This window comes from Chroicocephalus ridibundus, chromosome 2 (genome assembly GCF_963924245.1).
Source record: "Chroicocephalus ridibundus chromosome 2, bChrRid1.1, whole genome shotgun sequence".
NCBI classification, from domain to species: domain Eukaryota; kingdom Metazoa; phylum Chordata; class Aves; order Charadriiformes; family Laridae; genus Chroicocephalus; species Chroicocephalus ridibundus.
In genome coordinates this window covers 129,179,542-129,198,519 of record NC_086285.1, presented here as the reverse complement: position 1 = coordinate 129,198,519, position 18,978 = coordinate 129,179,542, and the positions used below count along the sequence as shown (strand labels likewise).

General features: G+C 37.0%; 1 protein-coding gene across 6 annotated transcripts in view; it reads right to left on the bottom strand.

Moving 5' to 3' along the window:
• Positions 1-18,978, bottom strand: part of CHD7 (chromodomain helicase DNA binding protein 7) — a 133,677-nt gene that overhangs the window by 17,372 nt on the left and 97,327 nt on the right. For all 6 annotated transcript variants that reach the window (XM_063326925.1, XM_063326930.1, XM_063326931.1 and 3 more), the window contains 11 exons: positions 18,769-18,890; positions 18,044-18,287; positions 11,915-12,091; positions 10,289-10,432; positions 7,703-7,958; positions 3,015-3,225; positions 2,291-2,486; positions 1,904-2,071; positions 1,066-1,245; positions 676-786; positions 385-590 (listed from right to left, as the gene is read on the bottom strand). In XM_063326925.1, coding sequence (XP_063182995.1) covers positions 385-590; positions 676-786; positions 1,066-1,245; positions 1,904-2,071; positions 2,291-2,486; positions 3,015-3,225; positions 7,703-7,958; positions 10,289-10,432; positions 11,915-12,091; positions 18,044-18,287; positions 18,769-18,890 — 2,015 coding nt within the window. The remainder of the gene's footprint in view (positions 1-384; positions 591-675; positions 787-1,065; positions 1,246-1,903; positions 2,072-2,290; positions 2,487-3,014; positions 3,226-7,702; positions 7,959-10,288; positions 10,433-11,914; positions 12,092-18,043; positions 18,288-18,768; positions 18,891-18,978) is intronic.

Sequence of the window (18,978 nt, the reverse complement as noted above, 5' to 3'; positions counted from 1 at the left end):
CATTGTCCTTTACAAATACACTTTGTTATTCTCCACAACATTTATAAAAGAGATTAAGCCTCGATAACTCAGGAATTCTTTACACGAAGAGAAACCAGAAACAAATATTCGGCCATCACAAAACTACATATCTTACCAGTGAGCTCATAGCCATCTGTAAGACACTCAGATACTTTCACCTAAGTAACCCTTATACAAGCAACTTTATATATATAGCGACTTAAAATCTCACTGGCGTGTATACAGCGTAATGAGATAACGGTTACACAGGAAGAGATTATGTGAACGTGTCCAAGAAAAGGATGAATTATTTATTATACATCATTTCCATATTTTCAGTTCTTTAGCCACAATCAGTATATTTAATCTTCTTAATATCCTTACCCATAAACCAGTAAGTTCTTCTCCACCCTGAAACATTCACTTCTTGCATATCCCTGTGATTTGTCCTGAGGCCTACGGGGCTTTGTGCTAGGCTTTTCTTCAGAATCACTTTCTAGGTCTGAAAACTCCATCAGTTCATCCTCTTTGACTGCACTGTAGAGTCTGGTTTGCTTTCTTACTCTTGGTGTATCAATAACTAGGTTATTCTAAAATGAAAGTGAAAATGTAGAAATTTAGGAGGGGGGAATATCTTCAATTTAATTGTACTAGGAACTATCATAAAGCTCTTACCCTTCCATTTAAAGCATCAATATCCAGCTCAGCTTTCTTTGCCCACTTCTGCCAAAAATTAGGGTCATCCAAGGAAATGTCTGTCCTGTTCCCAGATGCAACAAAACTAGCCTAGTAAATGTGAAAACATATGCATTGGTTTCTTAACTGCATGCTACAAAGAATATCTATTTTCACTGGTAAATACATTATAAAGTGGTAGTTTCAAGAAAGAAAAAAGGTAAGCCTGGAAACTATCATGACTGGAAATACAGATATCCCAACATTTGTGAGGAAAATATCTTGAGACAAGTACATTGAAAAACTACACTGACACAGAAGGCAATTTACTACTACTACCATCTATCCTGTTCACATTTTATTAATTTTCCTCTGAATGTCAATGCACACCTTTGCAAATGTTGAGCCTTTTCCTTCAGATTCAATAGTAATTGTGTGTGTTCGCCTTAAAAGAATCTGATCAATATCCTCTTCACAAAACTTAGACCCTTCATCTTCCTCATCCATCAGAGCACCATATGCACCCTTTCGAAGAAGATCTTCTATTTCTTTCTTAGAAAGCTGTTGCACCTGTAACATGTAAGAGAGGGTTTTGGGGTGTTTTTTTGACATCAGCCAATGTGTACATCTAACAGCATAATCACACTATTTGTCCTCTTACTTAGCATTTTAAGAACTGAAACTAAGACAATGTGGTGTCGGTCAATTAAATATTCATGCTGAAGTCACCTTTAAAAGAAAAACATGAACAACAAAATTCTTAAAATGAAGTTATACGAGTGGTTTAAACTATTTAATAATTCATTGTCACTGAATCCCTTTACTTTGGCTCTGATGACTGCTAAACTCCTCCTGGGTGCAGATTTAACTTACGAGCCTGACAAAAACCTAAAGCAAAAAAAAGTCCAAAGCAAAAAGGCTACACCAGAAAAAGCTGACTAGAAGAACTCCAAAAAGTACCAGGATCAACATAATGTAAAGGGTGGAATTATGAGAATGGATGAAGATTGAGGGAACATGACTGCACCTGCCCCCTTTTGGCAATAAGTGAGCCATTGGATAGGCTGAGCCAGTTCATGTAGCCTTGCCCTTAATTAACCCTACTTTAAAATACATGCCGTACTCCATCTGAAAACCACTGTTCTCCAGCTAAAACGCAAACAAGCAGGGAAAGTGCTACACATTCATAGCATTTGTTGATCATGCACCTTAGTATATTAATTCTCACCCCATTCGTAGCGTTTTCTCTTCCGCTCATAGATTGTAGCACAGCCTTATCAAGGCCAAGCTTCAAGCTAGCTTTGTCAAACATTTCCCTTTCATAAGAATTCCTTGTTATCAACCTGTAAATTTTCACTGATTTGCTCTGTCCTATTCTGTGACATCGTGCTTGAGCCTGATGAAACAAAGACAGATACTCAGTTACAGGTCACAAAAGGAAGAAAAAAAATTTAAAACAATCAATACAGACAACTTCAAGTTATTGCTTCCACTATAAATAATAATCTTTATGCTTTTAAGAGGGACAACAGATAATTTGTCTTGTAGGTGAAGAAACTTTCACAGCAAAAAGGCAAAGAAAAAACGTCAGTAAAATCATCTCTTGTAATGTTACCTGGAGGTCATTTTGGGGGTTCCAGTCTGAATCAAAAATGATGCAGGTATCAGCAGCAGTAAGATTAATGCCCAAACCTCCTGCCCTTGTACACAGCAGGAAAACAAACCTATCAGAATCAGGTCTTGAAAACCTGTCAATAGCTGCCTGACGTAAGTTGCCTCTTACTCGGCCATCAATTCGTTCATATGGGTACCTGAAATAAAGACAAATTGTAAGGAGAACTTTACTATAATGGTATTGTTTCTTTGTAAGAATATGCAATTAAAAAAAAAAAAAAAAGGAAAATATGCTACTATAGGGTCAAAGTAATTACAACAAACTGAGCAACTGTTCCTGTATCCACTAACTTCAATCAGTGGAAGACACACTACTTTGTCTCCTGCTTTACACCTTTTGGTAAAGAACAGAGTTTCACTCTAAGGAATGAAATGAACATTCAGGCTTAAGCTAAAAGACTCTAGAGCCACCAAAACATTTAACTACATAGTAAACTAAGAGGTTTAAAGCTCTCCATATGAGATCATTTTGTACTCACCCAAAAGAAAAATCTCATTACTTGCAACTTACAGGTATACTTTTCCCTTTAGTCAGATCACTACAGAAAATACTGTAAAGTGTTTGCATTTCATCCCTTTTCAATATGGATTACTCACAGGTTAAATACTGTGGCCACTCACGAAAGCACAGTTTATTTAGAATTGTATTATATTGTTGCTCTCACCGTCTTTGAATGAGGTAGTCTTCCAGTATGTCCAAGCAGCGCACCATCTGGGAAAAGATAAGCACCCTGTGGCCACCAGCCTTCAGTTTTGGCAGCAGCTTGTCAATCAGTACTAGCTTGCCAGCAGCCTGGATCATTGCCTGGAGCTGAAAATCTGGAGAGTCGGCATTGTGTGTTTCTTTAAACTCTTCCAAAATTTTCTCTTCAGCACCTGCAAAGATTGGACAGCAATACATGAATGCTGCAAAGGGGTTTATTAATAAACAATGAGCTCGCCTCCAATACCCTATAGAAACTGCAGGAATGTTTTAAGCATTATGTGAATAAACATTTATAAAAAATATTAACCTTAAATTTAAAGCAAACATATACACAAATACAGCATAAATAAAAAGTAACTTTGAACATTCTTTTTTTTTTTTCCTCTTTTAAATGGGAGTAAACCCTTTCCTAAATAAATTCATACAACTATTTAATGCACACAAATTAATGAAAAATTAAAAAAAAGATGAAAAAGTAAACCATTTCCAACTAATAGAATGGTTTTTCTGTCCTTTCTTAAATGCAACATATAAGAAAAAGTATGTAATTTCCACAGGAAAATACATGGAATACAAGTCACATTTGATGTCTGTGCCTCAAAAACCAAAACCAGGCTTAAACACACGCATGACCTTGACCTGCTCCTTCCATTATTAATTACAGAATCAAAATCCAAACAATGAAAAAGCTAATTTCAGGGGGTAGGAGGAATAAGCAGCTGTGAAATGATTATTTTACCTTCTACTCAGCTTTCTTTCCTCACTGAATGCATTTTTTTTTTGTTCAGTTTAGTGAAGCTATCCACCATGTATATTCTTTCCAGAATTGGTCAAAAGTTCTTTCTTGCCACCCCTTCGCCTATGAATGATATGCAGAGCTGCAAATATTTTCTTCTACTGCTGATTATCTGAAAACTATAGGCCAAGATCAAGTTGTCTCTTCAACCTCTTCTATGCTTTTGTTCCATTTTTTATGTCACAGAGTGGGCTATTTCAAGAATTATCAGATTACTATTCTTGGCTATGTAAGAGGTTAGAAATCTCCATCCTAAACCTATTTCACATCCAAATAAACTCTTATTTGGAGCTTTTTCAGTCTCTGTTTGCTTGGGGGTTTTTTGTTTGGGTTTTTTTTGTTTGGTTTGGTTTTTGTAGTTTTCTTCTGTTGTTTTTGCTGTTGTTTTTTTAAACAAAATGTAGTTTACAAAGTATTTCTGGTTTGTATAATACTCAGCTTCAATACTGCTTTTGAATAACAGGAGGAAAGATGGAAGGGTTGGGGGAGGGGGGAAGAAGAGCTTATTGCCAGGCTTCTGCTGAGCATCTCTCTCATATCCCAGTTCTAAGTAGATGCCTGTAAACAAACAGGCAAACGCACCCTCCCTGTGTGATCGCTGGTTCAGTGCCTACTGTAATGTGGTGTCTTAACTAGATACTACCCTAAGCAGGCTGTCTGACAGCTTTGTGTTACTCAATACACTTGCACTTCTAGCTTTTACAGAACTTAATGGACTCAAGATGGGACCACACTTAAAGGTATTTTTACCTCCCTGAATTTTCATTATCTGGATTCCCTACTCCAAGCATTACTGATCCTAATGGTTTGCACATAAAAAAAATAAAGCCATGTGAAAATAATAAAATCAGACACTTCCTCAATTTCCCTTCAATCATATCACTTCCCATCTTGTAAAATGGGCAGAATTTTGGGTAGTAAATCTCAGCTGAGCTTAGGCAGTTTCAGTATATAGTAGGCTGTCAAGTAGTTCACATGCAGTAACTTCAGTGATCTTTCCTGGTTATATCATTTATTTCTTACTCAACTGTGATATACAAATTTAAGTTTCACTACTATGAAGCAAACCAATATGCAAACTCAGCATCTGCAAAAGCTAACCACCCAAGTCAAGCACACCACAACAAGCCCACAAACTGGTGAATTTTCAGTATCAGAGTTTGGCCTCAGCAAGACCCACTTCCATTACAGATCATGACCCCCAAAAATATGCTCTTCCAACAAACCTATCCTAGATAAACCCTGTGAAAGACTCACCTGTCTTTTTAATTTCTACTTCAACTGCAATTAAGTGATGTAGACTGAGTAGCCTGTTACCCTAAGGCTACTTGATGTAGTACCTGCAGGTCTGTAACACCAGTTCCTACCCTAGCTGATTTTTAGAAGGGGATAAAAGGAAAGGATGTGAATGTGTACTCGGTCCATCAGGGAAACCCCCACTTCCGCTCATAATTGAGAGAGGCTTTCAGGGGTCAAGAGGGTAAATGAAACAGAGTAAGAAACCTTTCTAATGGTCAACACTGTAGGATGTGTAAGTACAGAGGCACTCCTCACTGCTGGCTCTCGGACAGAGAAAGAGGAATGATGTATAAGCACTTGAGAATGGTTGCTAGGGGGAAAACAAGGAGGCCAGCTCCAAGAAAAATGACAGACAATGCTTTCCCCAACTTTGTTGGAGAATACCCAAAAGGCAGTCACTCCCTCTATAACTCTACTCAAAGACAGCCTCAGCAGACCACCATTTTCTCCTCCTCAGAACAGATCTACCAATCAAGAAACAAATTAAAAAAACACTCCATATTCAACTCTTACCATACCACTTCCATCATATAACCTTCTACAGCTCTTAACTGAAGATTATCTAGAAGACTTGCTTGCAGCTTTTATGCAGAACAAAACATACAGTGTTCTACTTGCATATTCAAATACACATGCAGTAGTGCTTGCTCCCAAAACCCGTAAACTTGGAAGAAAATGAGAAGGATTCAGAGACACCTTTATAAAAACAGTTAAGTCTCAAGAACTTGCTCTGCAAGAAATCATTCATCAAGAGAACACTATGCAACATTATGTACTAGCACTGCAAGACCTTTTGGTAAAATGACAATAAACTTGTGCCATCACTCTAAGTACAAAGATGTTAATTACTGACCAACAAAATAAAACCCCAGGCTCAGACAACTACAGAATGTAAGAGTATTTTCAGTCCTAGAACTACAAAGAAGATATTTGTTTAGTTCCATCCGCCACACTAATAATAGTCAGGATTTATTTATTTTTCCCTCAAATCTGAAGGCTTGACCCATCTGCCATGTTGCTGCATGACACTAAGCAAGTCCAAATATTCAAAAGTCACAAAAAAATGTTATAAAGGCAAAAGCACTCAAGAGACAACCCCATCTCCCTTTATTAGGGTTAAGATACAGTCATCAAAAAAAACACTCAAAATTCTCTATATAGCCACCTGGACTTCAACAGTCTCTAACAGACACCAAATGACACAACACTTGTGAGGGAAAAAAAAAAAAAAAAAAAAAATCACTGCTGTAGGCAACACTGCAGGTACTACTCATGAACTCTATTTGACAAAACAAAGTAGCAGCAAAACAATCACTTATTTCTTCTAGCAAACACGAAATAAGGAAATACAATGGCAAGGTTAAAACTAGCTGAAAAGCAAAAAATATAAAAAGCATCAAGTTCTGAAGCTCATAACCTGAACAGCCTGAACTATTTTCTGTGAAACTCATTTATAAAATAGGTTAACTTAAAACAAAGAACCAACCAACAAACAAAAAAATCCTACCAGAACCACAAAACTACTTTACTGTATGCTTATCCAAGTTTAGAAACTGAGCAGTTCACCAGCATGGTTGGGCTGAAGTACTTTGGAGTAATCCTATATCAAATCTTTGGAATAATTACTTGTACATGAAATATAATTAAATGTCATTTTGTGAATCAGTTTAAGCATTTTTTCCCCCCAGTTAAACAAAAAATGTCAAGAAAAAAACATAAGCCACTGCAATATGGAAGTCATACAGTAAAAAACTGAAGTCACATATGGCTCTTGAACTAAACTGTCTTTCACCATGAAGCTTATAAACAGCATTAAGCCAACTACAGCATAAATCATATACAGTATATATATATATACACATAAGAGTTGGGAAACAAGAAATTAGTAGAATACAGCCCTTTATAGAGGCTTCTGTTACCGACCAAGCCATACAGTTTAGCGTACTTCAGGCAGCTATAGGTAGCTGGCTGATCATATAGTACCTGCCATAGATAATCCTGATCTAAAACCAACAGCATCACACTGAAAGAGAGTATTCATCGTTAAGTCTAATATGACATTTAAACAAATCTGACTAGTTAAATGAAAAAAATGAACTGACAACATGTGGCCACAAAAGCATTCTTGATCATCATTTCTTACCCACAACTTTTACTCAGAAATTTTAGGTTACTATCTCATAGCTGCTACTTATTTTCTTTCCATAGAGCATTAACTGTAACTCTGAAGAAAAGATTGCCATATTCATGACAGCATTCAACAACCTGCATGATAACCACTGTCTTATTTGTCAGAAATAACAGAAAGGAAACCCTGATAATCCAAACACTAACTCTGTCTGGCTAGGAAGCCTTCGAAAAAAGCAGCACAGATGTCTTCAAAAGCAATGCTGTCCTGACTAGCATACACCCATATCTAAGAGAACCCAAAAAGTTATCTCACTTTCCTACATAAAATAAATGAATAAACAGAAAGACATACTAGAATACAATTTCTAATTTACTGAACTTCCTTACAATAATTTTTTGAATGAGAAAAATAGGAGGCCTACCATTAATAAGGTACGGATGATTGCAGCATTTTCTTAGTTCCATCATAGTGTTTAAAAGATTAGGTACATTTGCCTGACCTCCACCCTTGGAAAGAAATGTGAAATTCTTTTCAAGAATAGCACGATAGTATTTCTTCTGAATATTTGTCAGCTCAACTTCAATGATGGTTTCCTCTTTGGGGGCCAGGTTCTTTTCTACATCCTCCTTGAGACGTCTCAGCATCATCGGTTTCAGAATAGCTTGGAGTTTTTGCACCTAAGAAACACGGGTTGAATAAATAACTAAATTAAAAACTGTACGGATTCAAATATTTATTTTTCCATTTCTTTAATTCTAAACCCCTTGTTTCCTACCTCAGATCGCAAGTAGAGAGCATTTGTAAAAAAAAAAAAAAAATTTAAAAAAAAAATCTTTCCTCAGTGACCTCGAGACTGAGTTCTCCTTGTTAAAACAGTGAGATATACATTTCTAAAGTAAATTTTTAGTGTGCAACACTTCTGTTTAGTGAATGTTGTTAAACAGACTTCAACTTAGAACTATTCTTGTAGACAAGGACAGTACTGCACAGCAGTCATGCAAAGCTAATGCTAAGTAAGCACAGCTATATAAGCAAATATGACTTTTAAGATCAAGCTTTGCAGTTAACTTCTAACCACTAAACAGAGTGTTTAACGCTATTTTTTCCCTTCATAGATCTGCTTCTAATTATTTTCTTATTTCCTTAGTTTTGACATGCACTGAAGTAGAAAACCATTTAGGCCTGGTCTCAAAATGAAAACATTTTATTTCTGTAAATTTTTAACACACTGATCATTTTTAGTGTCTCCAGGTTTTGTAGCATATACTTTAAGACACATCCTAGATAGTGGGGAAGGAAGTCTATTTTCCTCAAAAAAATTAGCTAAATTTTGTTAAGTTTCTCTAAACTCCCCTTACACAAGAAGCTCAAGAATATTCCATATAGAAAAAGACGGGCATTTAGGTTGCCTCTCAAAGTACAAATCAGCTCAGTGTTGAAGAGCTGATAAATTTACCCTGCAGTCAGTCATCATCTCCTGATGCAGAGCTGCATAGGAGAAATATGAAAAAAAGATACTTTCTCCTGAACTCACATCATTCCCTTAGTAACAAAGCAACTTTACGAGAAAGAAGATAAATTAGTATGGAGGGATGAACAAAATAAATACACTGAATAGGACTGCAGGGAATGGAGGAGAAAACCTAATTCACTAACATGTAATCTCTCCCATCACTTGAAAGATAAATCAAATTCCAAAACATCTAATGGTGTGTTGGCAGAGAAGGCACTTCTTCCAAAACTTGTTGGCCCAATCAATCCAGGTTCCAATTCTGCTCATGGATGATGGCATTTTTTTAATAATATTTCCATGTATGGGCTTCAAAAATTTCCAGTTCTACCCTGCTGACATTTTGAGCTGGCCTGACAAAAGCTATGTTGAGAGTTAGGATATGTCAGCTCAAACACTATATTAACAGGACTACATGGCTCCTGGATCAGAGCTGGCTCACTTCCAATCAGGTCAGAGTCCAGCCTAACTGGCATGCAACTGCCTGCACAATCTGTGGAAATATATCCTAGGATTTCCCCAGAATACGCTATGATTTTTCTAGGAGGTAAGGGGCTGGTGGGAGAGCTGCTTTGTAAGTTAGGCTATTACCTATGAGAGAGTCGCTCTCAAAGAAAGTTAACAAATTCAAGCACTCAAAAGTGAGAAATATAAGAAATTGAATTTTCAGACAAAATCAACAAAGTTGCACACAAAAATGCATGCAATCGAGACATTAGATTATCATAGGGCCAAATTAAAATGCATAAATTAAGATGCCATGCTTCAGTTAACTCCTAATGTAACAGTGATTGGACTGTTACCTATTGACTTTTTAAAACATCTTCATACATACAAGCAGAAATTGTGATTTTATATATCATCAGCAGCTTTCACATTTTAGATCTAAAACATGCCGCACAGAGTCTTTCATTTTACATTGATTTATCATTTCTTCTATTGGACAGCTGGAGAAATCTGTTTCTGAGTCAGTCAAAAAAACCTCCCTCCATTTGGTTGCCTCTTGCTAAACTAGGTTTCAAACATGTTCCTGTTTGCACAGAAGTCACTGATAAAACTCCCAGATGTTAACTCCACAGAAGTTATGAGGACAGTCCCCTCACTGATACTGACACTTAAGGAAGAATGTCAACTGACGAGCTAATTCTCTTTGAGCAAACAAGCAATTCTAGAAGTATTTTCATCCAACAACTATCACAAGACACCCCACCCCCATTTTTAAACACCACATTTTAATGAGCGGAAACTTTTACCATTTCTGTTTGACCACTGGACAACGGATAAAAAAAAACAATGATAAGGCAAAATGACTTCTGGTCAGAGGCAAAAAAACTTCAACAAAATGAAAACAAACAAAAACACAGAGATACAACTACTGTGGTCTTTCAAAAAGTAAACAGGTACTACTTGTAAAAGCAAGTAATGAAGTTCAGATATAATACAATGGATAAATTCACAATATCTAAATAGAAAAGTGAGTGTGCAGGAGAAGTTTACCTGTTCTTCAGTCTTCAGATCACCAAATTCTTGCATGAATGTGGTTTCTGATGGGAAGCGACCTGGTTCCAAGAAGTGAAGCAAGCTAAATAGCTCTTCTACTGTATTTTGCAAAGGCGTTCCAGTAAGCAGCACTTTATGTTCCTGAAAGGTTAAGAAATAATTGCCTAGGAATCCATCTAAATTCATTTTCAATGGAGAAATCAACAACATTCTCTCTTCTTTCCCCCGTATGTATCTCTCATCTTTGCTTCTTCTCCCCTCCCCCAACATATCGGTCTTTTCAAAACATTTCTAAGTAGTATTCTGACCTTCCTTCAGCGATAGCCCAGAAAAATACATCAGTAATTAAGCACCTTCAAAAGTCCTCCAGACACAAGAAGAGATTTTACTGACCCACAACGTTCCAGCTCTTTCACAAATACAATGAACAATGGCACAAATACAATACAATGGCAAAATAACAGCTGAACTTATCCCATCACTTCCAGTATAAATCCATCGATTTACTACAGCTCCAATAGATCTGAGTACTTGAATCTCTTCCAGGTAGGTGTAAGCTTCTAACATAGGAAACCTGAAGCAGAGTCCTGCTTTCCATCTACACACAACAGAGCACATGAGACTGGCAGAGACAAGAGGAAAAGTTGCATACTGCTTTAGAGGAGGAGCCCAGAGCGGTTAAGCACTAGTCCAAGGTCAAAGAAGAATTTTGTAGTAGAACAAGAACTGAAGTGAGAAGGCCCATATCTCCATCTATAGCCATGCCTATAAGCCTGTCTTTTCTCTGATATCAGCCATAATAAGGAAAATAAGTTGTATAGAGCATTTTTACAAAATTTAATTTGTTAAGCCTCAAGAGTCCTTCAAGACAGGTACTGTTTAACAAACAGGTGAAAAAGAAACTACAAGTGACCTACAGGTCACCAGTGCTTGTGTAAGCTAATGTTTATGTCTCTTCATTCTTATCGGAAATAAGAGGTTTTGAGTTCCAGGTATTAACTTAGCATGACTGCATTCCTCTCACATTTTTAAAGAATCTTCAGGCCAAAAGAAAAAGCCAAAATTTTGCCTTTTAAATGGTAAATATCTTTAAAAACCATCATCTTATTTTTCTCTGTGTGCTTATGTGTGTATTAGTGTAATAGATATTTATGTAAGGATCAGAAATCAACTCACTTTTCCTTTTGTTAGCCAGTCTGAAAGAAGCTCCTTATGGCCAAACAACAGATTAACATTAGAACTGACGTTAGTGCAGAGCAGTTTAACTCTCACACCCATATCTGGCCACCTAATCATAATATACCTTTAAATAAAGGTCTATGTGAAGAAGTGACTATAGAGTAAGTCACATGAAAGGAGAGAAAGCCAACAACATCTTGGTTCTTTTAATAGAATCCACATAATTCTTGGTCTAAATTCATGAAGAGATTTATGAAACATCAGCACTCCAAAATTCAAGGTATGCATATGCTTCCAGGTATTTTAAAAACCTTCTTAGCTGCATTCCCTCATTCTTCTGAGCACTTGATGCTTTTACTTGAGAAAAAAACCTTTCATTTTACTTTTTGATGAAACCATAATAGAAATACAGAAGACATAAATGTGAAAGATGCACACACTGACCAGGTCCATCATCTTGAGTCCTTCCAAAAGCTTACAGTTCCTGTTTTTCAGCCTGTGGGCCTCATCAATGACCACGCAACGCCATGGAATGTTACGCAGCTCCGGGCAGTCAGTCAAGATCATTTCAAATGTTGTGATAATGGCGTGGAACTTGTAGGACCCCTTTATCACACGACCCTAGAAAGAACAGCAAAAGTTAAAAGTAAACTCCCTAGCAAAGAAAGGAAGTATATTTGTTTCATCTTCAAAATCCATCCTTTATAAATACAGAACAGTACAATAGGCAAGATATTTTAAGTAAATGAAGTCATTATTGCTGACTCAATGAGGGAATACAAACATGCAAGTTTACTACTGGCTTCATGCTAGGTATGTTTTTAATCCTGTGAAAAGGCCCACAGAATCACTGCATATTCATTACGAAGCTGTTATACGAGTATTTCAGTCAGAATTCATATGGATTATACTAATGCCTTGAAGCATTAATGTATTGCTGCAATATTCAAATAAGGTTTTCAGACTTTATCAAGAGAATTTTCTTTTTCCTTTTAAATCAAAGTTATGTGATGGTCCTCCCAAATCCAAATAAGCCAGAAATACATTAAGGCTTCATTTTTATGACTATTAGAATATTTTGCTCCCAATAAACTGTAAATTTTTCCTGGTGGACATCAAGTATCCCAAAACACCTACAATTCTAGTACACAGCTTTGAAAGGAAGCAAATTTCTGAACTCTTAAACGGAGAATGTATATCCCCACATACATATGCATATAAATATATATTTTTGTAAATTTGCGTCAAGGAAAGTTCAACATGTCTGGCACCATATTCACTACTTATTTGGTTAGTTGACGGTCTTATTTTCAGAGCTGATACTAAGACTCTGTTTCAAACTTTACTCAAGATCATGAAATTAACATCTTTCTAACATTATGCTATATTTCTTCCCAATGCTGTTCAAAGAAAAATTTAACTTGCTATCTCCAGTGGCACTGGGTCTGCACAGGAAACACTGTGTCTGTAAGGATGGGCCTCACACAAATTTAAGACCACTCTACGTTCTCAAAGCAGGGCTATGTCATAGGTTGCATATTGAATACATTTCAAGAGAAACATATATTTTACATTAAGGTGATGATTTCTTCCTTCAAACATGTGCAAGTCTGAATCCTTTCATAAGCGACCTGTATATAATCCTCTCCAAACTGTGGAAATCAGAAATGGCTACTGACTCAATAAAATGAGTGGAAACCTGAGATCCTGAACTTAGCATTAAATCTGCCTATGCACATCAGGAGTATTTCAGAGGAAGTAATGACCTGCTCAACAGTGCTTTCTCACAGCATAGTCCAGAAACATTTATCTTCTTAGGGAGGAAAAGAGTTGTAACCTAACAAACAGCAGACGAAAATACACCAAGTGGGCAACTTAGCCAGCAAATTGAAATGCTGTAACTTTTTAATGAGCCAGATATAACTGTGAAAATACGAGAATGCAGTCCAGGAGATTCTTTCAAAGTGGTGGAAAACACTTTCACAAGCAACCTCACAACTATATGGCAAGCAGTGCTCTTCAAAAATTATCACTAAATAAAGCAGCATATCCAGGTGAAGCAAAAATCATAAGACCGATCCTTGATTACATATTTACAACTGTCTAAATCTCACATTAAAATATGCATAGCGGTCTTGCCACAAGAGCTCACATTATTTGAAAGACAGTCAAATGCTGTACTGAAGAACACCGGAGTAAATCAAACAGAAAGTTCCAAGAGCTCTCCAAGAGTTTTAAAGGTGAATGATGTTGTTGTTCAACAGTTTCAGGCCTCCAACGCTTGGGGAAGTATGGGAAAAAATCCTAAGTAATCCTATTAATGTCACATTTGAGAAATTTAAATGTAAAAAATATCAGAAAAGTGACCTATAGCATTGTCACAGGTGAATTCTTAGGCAACAAGGAATCAATTTATCCTGTTGCAGCGTGGCATCCAAATGAAATTCTCTGATGTTGGAACCACAGGAATTTCATATCCGTTTACTCAGACAAGTTCTTCGATTTGATGCTCCATCAATCTTCCTAACAGGTAGCAGTTTCCTGTTCTGTTTGGGAAATTCTTCTGGAAGTAGCTCAAGCAACAGAGGTTGAGTACAACAATTAGATATGAATATAAAAGTTTGGTTATGTTTTGGGGTATTACCTCTTAGCAGATACAAACTGAGAAGATCAATTAGATGTGTACAAGAAGCGGACTTCTAAAAAGATACACATTCCACCTATGGGAACCACGAAAGATTATTATGATCTCTTCCCACCAACCTCAGACTCCACTTAGAGCAACAAGCGAACAGATGCAAGAAACGTGCATGTTAACTAATTATAGCCAGAAGGCATCTGGAAAACTAAGTCGCAGCCGCTTTATAAAATGGAATTTGATGTCATCTTCAGTGAAAGAGTCCCTATTGGTGAAATACTGCCTTAAAATGCTGCACGCTAAACATTCTTTGCAGAAATCTGAGGTAATGCTACGCTGATGACACGTTCGTAGCTCAGTAGCTTCTCAGCAGGGAAGAAAACCACGCAGACAAGAAAACACTCTCAAGCCAACACCCACTGAGCCCCAAAGGAATGAACCAGATAAGCCAGAAAACGTACTAAATATCAACAGCATTATTTTGAGTTAAAAATCAACCAAGAACAAGGCATTCTGTTCTGCAGGTGAGCCAGGTAGCTTCTCTTTTTAGTCCTCATTACACTGCAAAGTAAATTTCCATCACAAACAAGTCAACTCTTCTGCAGGGCTCTGTCATGAATTTTATTTGGCATATACAGTTTACCTGATCTTACAACAAAACTCAAAGGTAGAGTACTACAGAAAATAAACTGCTTTATTTGATATTCCAAGCAGGGAAGACCTCCAGAAGGACCTTTCAGTTATATTGCTCAAGAACTTCGTAACAGGCTTCCCTATGTGACCCTCACAAGCACTAAAGCAGGAAGGGATTTTAGGGGAAAGTCTCTGGTAGCATGGTGTCCTTAGTGTTGAAGTCACGCTACTGCAGAAATGTAGTTTTTTATTTACTACTCTGTAGGTTTTTCACAACAACTTGACTCCGGTTACTGCTGTTGACTCTGAAAATCACGCTACTATACATGAGGTAGGTGCTTCTTATGCATGTTTTCCCCTATTATTGCCCTTCAAAGCTGCTCAGACCTTCTCAACGTTCAATTGTCTTTTTGAGAAACAGCTCAGCTTGAGAGGCCTCTTTTCATGTTAAGACCTAAAAAGCCAAAGATGCCAATGTCTGGGTTGATGTGTTTGGTAAGGCGACTAGAAATGACACTGCCAAAGCCTGCCTTCTTTCTTTCCCTTCTCACCCCCCATCGTGTGCCCACCGATGGTACTTTAGAGGATGCCAGACTGAATACTATATGGAGATCCTTTTTGTCAGAACATGAACAGATTTTTTTCCTGTAATTCACTTTCTACCATGCATTTCACAGCTGACACAATCTTACACAGAATGGAACACAGAAGGTGATTTCATGACACATCTAACTAGCTGCCACCGAAAGGACAAGTTCACTCCATTTCTCTTTTATCCCCAACCATGGCAATTGTATGATGCTGCTCTTAAGCCAGTTCAGGGAGCAAAGCTAGCAGAAAATGATTCATTTTTCTGTGCCATGAGTGTTTTGTCATTACTCACTATGGGGTCAAATGACTCCCATGGTCATTACAAGAAGCAAGTTAAAGAATATGGCAACAGAGGGAACAAAACTTTCTGCACCTGCATCCTTTTAGTTTAGTTTAGATCCTTTTACTTGCTTTTAGATCAGTAAAACGATATTGCCAAAATAATGCTAAGAATCTGTACAGTAAGTGGGGATTTTTCTGATGACATTCCTTCAGGTTTCATGCAACATAATTGCTGCATCCTAAGGGGAAAAACATGCTGAGAACAAGCACCACTTAAATAACAAACAAACATACATGATTTTTAACACAGGAAATACTTCAGTAGAGACAGTATTTGTATAAACCCACATTTTAAAATTTGATACAAAATATCTATCTCTGATAAGAAATAATTTTAAAACCAGAAAAAGTACAAATCAATTCCAGTTCATTTGCATCTAGCTAAGCAGCTAAATGTAATTATTATTGTAGGGATTATACACCATTAGACCTCAGTATAGCAACCACTGTTCAAATCAATATTCTTTAACAACAGCATATATGATTTTGATTTGAAAGTTTCTTTGATAAATTGCTGAGAAAATGGTTATTTCCTAGGCCAAACAGATGCAACTTCTAACTACTACAAATTAGTACGTGCTTTTCTACTATATTTATGTACATGGTCCTATTTCTGTTTGCCCTTATGGCATGTCAAGTTGGGCCACAGTCATCACCTCCAAAACAGTTTTTACTCAGTTCTTTCCCTGTAAAACCATATTTTCTATCTCACAACCACCCTCATAGCTTTGCTCTAAGGACTATGGTTTTTCAACAGTCTTTGAGGACAGAAAGCGAGAACTAGGCAGAACTGGACTACCCCTAAACTACTGACAAAGAGGAGAATGCTGTAACTTTTCTGCTCTTTAATAAAGATTTCTTTCCTCCGACACACTTGAACTACACTAGCCCTTTTAACCACAGTCTCACAGTATGAACTCATGTTTAACTGGTTGTGTGTAATGACAAAAAAGGGATCTGCGTTTGTCTTACAGCCTTCCCAGAACCAAACTCTCCCTACCGTAAGAATCATCTCCCTTCCTTGTCCACAGATAGCCCTATATTTAACTATTTCGAGTATTGTTATCTTGGATCCAATTTATTAAGTAACACAGCTTACTCTGTATCCATGAACTGTCTTAATTATTTACCACTCTCCCCATCGTTGTGTCATTTGAAAACTTCCTCAGTAATGATTTTATGTTTTCTTTCAGGTCATTGATAAAAGTGTTATATAGCTCATGTAAACGAACCAATCCCTGAAGAACTACGCTGGAAATGCAAATCATTTCTCATTTACAATTACATCGAGAAATATCAGTTAGCTGGTTTTAAATCCACTTAATGTGTGCCATATTGATTTTATATCATTCTAGTTTATTAATCAAAATATCCAGTGGCATAAAATCAAATGCTTTACAGAAAATCTAAATATATGAATTCACCACTATCACTTATTTAAGCTCGGCTGGAAATAATACTCCACAATACATCAAATCAGGTTGAACTTCTGCTCTTTTTTTCCTCTTAAGTGAGGAAGATTATGCTGTTTTGCAATAACATCCAATGTATGCACATTATTTTTCCCCAATCCTGTTTACTTACTCTGACCAAAGCCATGCATTTAAGTGTAGAGATCTGTTGCTCTTTATAGCTTCAGCTTTCCAAATAATTTTCTGGTTTTGCCCCCAATCTTTTCCGTACCTGATCTCATTCTCTTGTAAGAACTATTCAACATGAGTGCAGTAACAGGGATTCAAAACATATCTGACTTATAAAATTTGATAAAGAAGCACCGACAAGTTTAATTCCTGCAAGCTGGTCTTTTCCTGGAATGGTAGGCAAAGATTGATTTTTTAAGCTTAGTTCCAATTAAAGTAGCTTCTTCTCCATTAAGAATCTTTTCTGCCAGCTCTCCTCAGGAACACAAAATAATGAAAACCTTGTAGGAAACAACTGGAAAGAAATTCTTTACTCTGAGGGTGGTGAGGCACTGGAACAGGTTGCCCAGAGAAGTTATGGATGCCCCATCCCTGGAAGTGTTCAAGGCCAGGCTGGATGGGGCTTTGAGCAACCTGGTCTAGTGGGAGGTGTCTCTGCTCATGACAGGGGCGTTGGAACTAGATGATCTTTCAGGTCCCTTCCAACTCTAACCATTCTATGGTAAGAGTTGCTGAGAGTTGCACCATCTAAGTAACTCTTGGTCCCTCTCTATTTCCAGCTGATCTCTTGGCTACTATCGAAAAGCTCTCTCTTTATTAATACATATGCCTTCACTATTAGCTAAAACCTACTATATCAGTACTAAAAACCCAATCAGTGCTTAGATTAATCAACAACAGTAAAGCATATACAAAAAAAGAGGAAAACAAGTCATGAATAGCTTTTACCTGTGGATCTTTGAAATACATTTCATACAACTGAATGGTCCGCCGGCTTGCTTGACTCCCATGATACACAACCACATTCAACTCTGTCCAGGTGCGGAACTCCCTTTCCCAGTTGGGAATTGTAGACAACGGTGCAATAACCAAGAAAGGACCATGGATTCCTTTCAAATATATCTCATAGAGAAACGTAATGGACTGGATAGTCTTTCCCAACCCCATTTCATCTGCTAAAATGCAGTTTCGCCTGAAAACAATAATAAAAACAGTCTGAATGGTTTGTTCCTAATTTAAAATGCAGAAAATCAGTAAGGAACTGAACTGAACAAAACAGAAATTTCTAGAATGGCAAGTTTATACTGAAAAGACATCATAATCTTTTTGCATTTTAAATAATGTTATGATTTGTGATGCAATAAGCATGGATATAGCCATTTTATGTACCTCTCAAGTTTACATGGAGGAGGAAGGGGTAGCAGGGGTGTGCATGAACACACATACAATACAAAAGCATTTGCCACAAGAGTCTAGCTGAAATATGCATGTTTTAGGTACCATCACGTTATCCACTCAAAATTAGTTTGTATATGACTCCTGCAGCAAAAAATGAGACACGTAAATAATTCCAAAACCTTGCTTTAGAAGGTTACTTTAAAAGGTTATTGTTTCAAATAAACTATAAAAGCCTTTCCAAAGTAGGATGTAGCAGTAAGCAACATTTTACGTACGTGTTGTACCAATTGAAAAGAAGCCAGTTTACTCCCTCCAACTGGTATTCCCTGAGTTTGTTATTGTTTTTATACTCCCTGGAACTCTCCGATTTCTTCCAGTCATCGGCAGGAGGTCGCTCCTGTTTCAAATACAGCAAATCCCATTAGTGGTTTCTGAAAGACCACATTACTTTACTATTTTCAAATAAAATCCTCTATATGGAGCCA